This window comes from Theobroma cacao, chromosome 4 (assembly GCF_053813885.1).
Source record: "Theobroma cacao isolate CCN51 chromosome 4, ASM5381388v1, whole genome shotgun sequence".
Taxonomy (NCBI): domain Eukaryota; kingdom Viridiplantae; phylum Streptophyta; class Magnoliopsida; order Malvales; family Malvaceae; genus Theobroma; species Theobroma cacao.
Window position 1 is genome coordinate 36,798,501 of NC_142642.1, and position 8,108 is coordinate 36,806,608.

At 36.5% G+C, this 8,108-nt stretch overlaps 1 protein-coding gene across 1 annotated transcript; it reads right to left on the reverse strand.

Annotated features, from left to right (window-relative positions):
- Positions 1-1,323: 1,323 nt before the first annotated feature.
- Positions 1,324-6,743, reverse strand: MSS1 (Major facilitator superfamily protein). The gene is made up of 5 exons (XM_007034647.3): positions 6,485-6,743; positions 5,355-5,677; positions 3,781-3,905; positions 2,375-2,666; positions 1,324-2,216 (listed from the first exon to the last, which is right to left on the reverse strand). Exons 1-5 carry the CDS (start codon positions 6,618-6,620, stop codon positions 1,503-1,505), a joined length of 1,590 nt encoding a protein of 529 aa, XP_007034709.1. The 5' UTR covers positions 6,621-6,743; the 3' UTR covers positions 1,324-1,502.
- Positions 6,744-8,108: the final 1,365 nt, after the last annotated feature.

An 8,108-nucleotide genomic window follows, 5' to 3' on the forward strand; every position in this document is an offset into this window, starting at 1 on the left:
ACGCTTGAAAGGAAAGAATGCTGGAGGACTGTTGGTAAGTTGTAGAAATGCAGATCCAAGTACATATTCGACAAGGAATGCTAGGCTGCCATGATGGCACATTGGCACTACATGTATATCTTTTTCTTTATTGGTAAGTGCCATGATGGCATAGTCCCCCAATGCAAGTATACAGCTTACATTTCTTGTTGTCTCTTGTTCGTTTCATCAAAGAAAAGTGGGGCGAAACGGAAAAAAAGACAACTATCAAGCTTACTAGTTTCCCTTATACTATGTTATAATATGTAATAACTAATGAGATTGTATCCTCTACTTTTTGGCTTTGTAATGATAAATGCATTTGTCAGCACTGTTGACATCGGCGAGACTGAATTAGACGTTCGTTAACAGGGAGAGGAGTTTGGAACTGTTGCTGTGAGAAAATTGACTTAATAAGTTCCTTATTTTTATATGTAAAGTTCATCCTTGGTTATAAATCTATTATTTTTACATGTGAGAGAGTGTTAGAATGACGATAAAAAAAATATTTTACATCAATCGAGTTGGAGTATTTTCGATACATAAAAATCACTCCATCTATCACGAGTTCATTTGAAATCGAATTTACTTACAATTAAATCAAGATTTTCTGCTGCAAGTTCTTTTTCATGTAGAGCTTAAGTATGGATATCTTTGGGTACTAGGTTAAAGGGAAAATGCTATACAAGACAAGTTGATGTCTTCAAGTAAATAGACCCTTTACCAATTTGACATTCTCTTCTTTCTTTACTTCGGGGTCAACCTCCTGTGCACTACCGATCTCAACAAACAACCAGTCTAAGTTGTCTTTGGACAAGGCAAAGACCGTGGGAGAGCTACGTTTCTATCAGCAGTAATAGTGGAAAATTTGCTGTGAACCAAACTTCACGTGTTAGGTTGGCAAAACACCCCGCTTGGGGCTAGGGGGCCAGTTAGATGAAGAAGAAGCCTTTCAGTTTGGACAAATGCAACTTTGAATATGGGCTCATTCTTGCCCCCTATGTACCCATCCTTATATAGTTGGCAGTGTTGTTCTCTGATCCTTTCCAAAGCCTCATTTGGTAACCAGTAACTGATAATCTTGTTGCAGACAAAATTTTCTAACAGGGAATTTACATTGGTTAAGGTTGAAGATACGCCAGGAGAATTTGCTCTCATCTTTGGGTTAGGAGCAGAGAGAAATTGGAAAACAGAGGTTATTCCATTGATTGAACTTATTGATCCAAGATATATTGCAGGCAGATCAAAAATTCTGCCAATGAATGATTATAACTCAGCAGGAAAACATTATCCTGCTTTAACATCTGGTGCACAAAGATTGATTTTTGATAGCTACTATTATACATCAAATACTCTCGCAACAATTTCACCAAGACTTTTAAATAACACTAGTCATACATATCTCTGATACCTATATCCATTGTCTACTCTCTAATGGATCTATTTTTTTCAAGTACTGAGATGTAAGTAGAAACAGCTCAAATTTACAACTGGGAAGTTGGATCAAATCCATTAGCATGCCCATTTTTCTTTGCAATATTGCCATTGGCAACAGCTGCTCCCTCATGATCATCATCGATGAATCTCTTCCAAAACCAGTGCTGCTTCCACACTCTCTCAGTCATCTCTTCAATTGGAACGTTTTTCGTCTCGGGTATCAGAAACAGTGTAAAGATCGACATGATCAGGACCCAGCCAGAGAAGAACAAGAAGATTCCATACTTGAAGTGGCAGAGCATTGAGAGGAAAGCCTGAGCTATAACAAAGGTGAAGAGCAAGTTGACACAAACAGTCACACTCTGGCCTGCCGACCGGGTCTCCAGGGGGAATGTTTCACTAGGGATCAGCCAACCAAGAGGCCCCCAAGACCAAGCAAAGGCTGAGACGAAAGTACACACCATAACAACAACTAGGATTGCAAAACTTTTGTGGAGATCATCAGAATGGTCTTTAACCTTGATTCCTAGAATAATTGCTATGACTACTTGAGAGAAAAACATCTGGACACCGGCTTCAAGTAACAGCACGCGACGGCCCACTTTGTCAACTGAGTAAATGGATACAATGGTGGAGAGCACATTGACAGCCCCAGTGATCACAGCAGAGTAAAGGGCAGCATCATTGCCAAATCCTAGTGTGTCAAACAGGACTGGAGCGTAAAACATGATTGCATTGATACCCGTACATTGCTGGAAGATCTGTTCCAAGTATTCCAAAGAAAAGCGGACATGTCAGTAAGAATTGCTAATGTTACCAACAGACATGCATCAACATTATCATTAGATAGTCAATCTATATTTCTATCTAATCCTTAAAGCTGAATCAGCAACAAGAAGTTGTCATCTTAAGCACCAACCTGCAGAGCAATTGCAATGACAAGTTGGGGGCGGTTCCTGCGCTGAAGGAGATTTCTGAAAGGGTGTTTCACTTGTTTAGCAACACGACTTGCCTCAACAAGCTCCAGGAACTCAGGCTCAATATTATCTGTGCCCCGAATCTTTCTAAGCACAGCCTTTCCTTCTTCCAGATGACCACGCTCGACGAGACTGTTAGGACTGTCAACCACCAGGAGGGCTCCAACGGTTAAGAGAAGTGCTGGAATACCGGCTAACCCTAATGATAGCCTCCAACCCCATCCTCCTTCAATTCTGTTGTTGCAAAGCAAAGCATCAATGATAGTCAGAAGAAAAGGCCAGAATTTAGTCTCAATGCAAAAGGAAATGACTGATTGACGACTAGCCCCCAAAAGACATTATTATTTCCAAAACGTGGAAATGAGCAACGATTAAGAGTCATTATTGTCCTATACAAAGCAAATCGAGGTTCCTTTTTTTTCTTGAAAAAGTTTGCATATACAATTTGCACTTTGAAAGGGTGTTATTAACCAGGAAGGAATTATTGGCAACAAGATAGCAAAATCCTTGAGTATCATTGCACCAAATTCTGTCAATGGCTGGTTACTTATGCAATTATTATACTAAAAAAAATGATTTCGAACTGCTTGGTAATTAGAAACTGAAACTAATCCTTTCCTATTTGATGTCTTCACAGTTTCGAGGCATGAATTGCATAGCCTATTAAAATTTTATGGTCGCAGGTCTAGCAGGCCGCAGAGATTCCCCCCAAGAGAGGGCTATGAACTATCCACACTATAGTATGTAAAGTCAATTGAATGATCAAACCTGACCATCTTAAGCTAGCATTCAAAGCATTTGATTGGGATTAAAACATACTTTCAAAAGTTCATATTGACTATGCTATTCCAGCCAAAGAAATTATATGGCTCCGACGAATAAAAGACAGCAAGCTTTTTGCTTAAAAAAATAACCAAGTTAGACTTATCAATGGCATCTTTGAATTCGAGTTAGAGACTCCCTGGAATAACATTATCATCTGCCAATGTCTTGCTTGCTGGCTTAATAAGTGTGCAATTATTGACTCTTAGGTGTAAACTGCTAACAGGTGTCGAGAAATATATAACTGGGAGTATTTTAGAATACGAAATTGGTTGTTTTCATAGCAGCAGCTGCCACCTTCAAACTACTAAACAATTCTGCAACAGGGTACGTGTACTTCGTACCCCACTTAATTTCAACTGTTACAAACATAAAATCTTGCCCCTATGTTTATAATAATGCTGATTTTAATTTTAATTCATAGAAAAAGCATCATTTCAGCCATTAATTTCTGTCGTTTGGTCCAACAAAACCTCCCTTAAAAAATGAAGAAACGTATAAGAGTAAGAGGGAGAAAGAGCCTTACTTGGCAGTCCCGTAGTTGACAAGATTGGCAAATAGAATTCCGATGGTGACGTTAAGCTGAAATAATATGTTTAACCCTCCACGAATCCTTGTGGGTGCCATCTCCGATAGGAACAGTGGGACAGCCTATTGTACATTCAATTTGCAATACGAGCAATTCAGTACTTTAAATTAAATGTTTCAAATTTTAACTAAATCAAATTCAAATTAAATTAAAATTAAAGTAAAATTTGTCATTATACACTCGAATTTTGTCACTATGCTTTTAATTTTCCATGTTATACACGTTACCACTTTCGATGTGGTAGGTATGATTAAAAAAATATACAAATATCTTTGGACATATATAATCAAATCAATTTTGGAACCGTAATCGAATATTTAATACTAAATGTTATAATATATATTTCATTTTTCAAAAAAATGGGGTTCAAATTTGTCTATTTCAAATAATAAAAAAAAAAACCTTGAATCCCTATGCACCGCTACTGTTCCATCAGCTACAAAGTTCGAACATAGGGAAGTTGAATTTAAGGTCCAAGTAAATACAAAAAGATAAGATAAACAATTAAAAAATGTACACCGCACAGGTGATGACTAGAGATAGTGACAAAGGGTCAACAACGCATCACGTAATTCATAGAGGACCTAGAACAGTTGTCAAAAAAGATTTTTAAAAAAAAAGGAGGATTCCAAAGAGCAAGAAGAAAATGTAAAGAAAGCTGCTTTTGAAGACTTTTTCTGGATAAAACCAAGCTAAAGGATCTTTTTCGTATGATGCCTTCGTTAAATTAAGCCAATGAAGTGAAAAGAGTCACAATCACATGTATATAACGTCAAACCTCAGAATATAATTAACGATATAAAGGTGAAGCTGATAATAAAAACAAACTGGGTGGTGACTAAGACTCAATAAGGAAAAAAAGCAAACTAAACAAGAAGCAATAATTTAATTATCAGACTATAGCTAATTAATTAATATAATCAACCAATTGCTATTTGGAGCATTGGGTCATAAAGGTCGGTTCCTATTTCTTACAAAACTACGCCAACCGACAAGTTCAAGAGTTTTTTGCTATGTACGTGCTGAGAAGGGAGTGGTGGAGATGTAAGAATTTGAGGAAATTAATGGAGGTTTTGACTCATTGACGAGCTGATGAATCATCAAGTGTCCGACAAGGCGATAATTCAATTGGTGTGATTATCATCATCAATTAAAATATATAGTTTATAAAGTCATGGATCACCATTATTGGGAACCAATGTATCCAACTGAACTGTTCTTGAAAGGGGAATTCAGTGATGTTGATAAGGCTACCTCAACTGGAGACAACCCAAAAACAAACGCGTTTTTGCCTTTAATTACCTTAATTAGGTATTCTACTTTTATTTACATGTACCAAGTTCACACATTGGCCCAACTCAGATAAGTCCTAATTCAATGTATCAATTTTTTTGGTACTTGATGTTTAGAACCTAAAAGAAATTAATCAAACTTTCAACATGGTATATATATGTATATCTATATATATAAAGTTAAAATATATATAATAAAAATCCGTAAATCTAAATTACCTGATTAGCAAAACCAACTCCACAACCAAGCAATATCCTGCCAATAATAAGCATGGCCAGGTCTTGAGCAGCAGCATTAAGAACAACACCAACAATGAAAAAGAAACCAGCAATCAACATGGTGAGCCGGCGACCAAGCCTCCTAGTGGTATACGAGGCAAAGAAGGTGGCCGTTAAACCAGCCAAATAAAGCGATGAGGTGAACAGTTGCAGGCCTTGATTATCATATTTGCAGTAATTTCCATTGATTCCCGGGTCATTTGTCCGACGATAAACCACTGGAAAGAATTTTAGCAAGAAGTCCGGCATGGATGTAACTCCACCTTCATGAAAAAAAAGTCAATTAATTAATTGAATTAAATTATTACAAGACAATGAATTTTTTTTTTCTGTTGCTTGAATGATGGACAAGCAAATTAATAATTCATTAAAGTAAAGGTCATATATCTCAATCCAAAACAAAAAAAAAAATTAAGTAATTTAATAGATGTACTGTCAATAATTTCATTTCATGGCCAAAAACAGTTATCTATCGATGTCGGCATGTTTTTCTTGCCAACAAAGCCATGTGATTAGGTAATTACCATTTGCTCGAGAGGCTTTTTTTTTTTTAATTTATTTAGTCTATTTTTTATGGAATAAAAAAGGAAATTCGGAGATGGGTAAAGTGGTAATTTGAACAAAAATGAACATATTACTACCCTAGGAGCAACTACCGGGCTCCACCAAATTACCACTTTACCCATGAAGCCAGACAGACAGAATAATTTACCCACTAAATAATTTATTTAGCCAAACAGAACTCCTTCGTCAACGGCCTTATGAAGCCAGACAGACTACATTCCGAAACAACCCTTGTCTCTTTGGCGGGAGAAATGCTGCTTTCTTTTTCTTTTTTTTTTTGGCAGTGTTACTTCTTCTTTTTCATTTCTTTTCACAAATTCAAACCTTAATTAAACCCTAAAATGGTTTTTTTGGTAAAACGTGGTTAAACTATATAATAAAGAATTTAAAAGAAACCTTTAAATAAGCCAAAAAATATTTAAAAGGGAAAAAGGCTGGACTCCTTTGCGGCTAATTTGTTTATTAATGATATAAACATACATGCAAGCTATAAAAAGATGATTTACCAGAAACACCGACGTCATAACCGAACATGAGGCCGCCGGTGGCTGCCATTATACAAGAAATAATGACGATGGGAGTGATCTTAGCTTCGAACTCCACCCCCGCCGGTGGCACCGATGAGAATCCACCTGCTGGCATGGTTACCAAACTCTCTTACTATATATATCACCTAAGAAAACGAAGCTTCCCTCTCTTTTTTTTCTCTCTATAAAATGAAGAAGAGAAGAACAAAGTGAGTAGTTTTTAATGTATGGAATGGAATAGGCAAGAGAGGAAGGATGGGTTTATATAGAAGTCGAGGGCCATAGTTAAAAACACCAGCACGAGGTACGAAATGGAGGACGTAGTGGGTCACCACCACCAGCATCTTTCCACGTGGCTATGGACTTGTCTGTGGGTTTTTTTTTTTAACTGCTGGGTTTTTAATTTTCTTTGACGGCTAGTTAGTCAACCAACGGCACTTGATTAAGGTTGCCCGGTGGTACGTAGCACTGTTGATCGAAGGTTATAAAGCAAATTTGAGTTCTGTTCTTTTTTTTTTTTTTAAGGCTTTTATGTCTTCGGTTTCTTGGAATATTGCAAGTGTGAAAACGAAGAGGATAGGTCAACTTGTTAAAAGCATAATATAAATTGGAAGGGAAAAAAAATGATAAGTCAAAGACGAAGTTGTTGACCCAATGTGTTGGTTGAGTGTTGAAGAAATATGAAGCAAAGGAAACCATGGGGGTTTGGGTTTGATGGGGCAATGTTTATCCATAGGGTTGGGAAACGTGTCTTAGTATTTAACACCACACAATTACTGGTTTGTTGGGATTGGGAAATGCCTGATTTTATCATGTTTTTACCCCATTTTTGGAGAATAAGATTTTCCTTTCTGCCACAGCTTGGCAGCAAAAAAATCTTCTTTTGACGTCTAGTTTGAGTCTCTATCTATGGGATTATTTTTCTTCATTTTGTGGCCACGCATTAATTTTGTTGTGACCAATACTTAAATATGAAGTACAAGCTATTAATTATCTCTAATTATCCAAAATTTATTCAAGCTATAGTTGATGATAAGTTAGATTCTTTCTTGTTGCAAACGAATGACAGCATTTTGTTTTCATGAATAATCCAAAAGGTAATGCAATATGAAAATAAGTGTAAAAGAAACGTTGGGGGAATTCTCTAAAAAGATGCGTATTCTCCCCCCAAAAGAGGAAAAAGAAAAGGGGTATTCGAATTAAGAAGGATATTTCATAGGGAAAGAGGGAAAAGGTATGGGATCGGATAAAGTAGGATACTTCAGCGGGGTTCTTGTTTCTCTTCATCGGCCCAACCAACACGTTTGGTATAAGAGGGACAATTAGTTGCAAACTTTGAAACAATGAAGAACAAAGCTAGCCCAATTGTGATAGCATTATGGTTAAGGGAGATTAACAAATCTCTCTTTGAACAATAAGTAAAAAGTACTGTAACATTACTCTGCTTCTTAATTAATTAATTAATTAATTATACCATTTTCCCATGTTCTGTTTTGGCCATAATGGTAAAGATATTGTTGAATTCAATTTTGCCATTACATTTCATACTAGAATCCAAGAAAATAAAATCTCAAATCTGTTTACATTCCATTGACAGAAATGT

What these genes read in the sequence shown, in the direction of transcription:
- MSS1 (XM_007034647.3), bottom strand. Translation starts at nt 6,620, where the DNA reads ATGCCAGCAGGTGGATTCTCATCGGTGCCACCGGCGGGGGTGGAGTTC. An exon ending in TTATGACGTCGGTGTTTCTG is followed by an intron (nt 5,678 to 6,484) that starts GTAAATCATCTT and finishes TTTTTCATGAAG; the next exon opens with GTGGAGTTACATCCATGCCG. An exon ending in TCATTGCAATTGCTCTGCAG is followed by an intron (nt 2,217 to 2,374) that starts GTTGGTGCTTAA and finishes TACTTGGAACAG; the next exon opens with ATCTTCCAGCAATGTACGGG.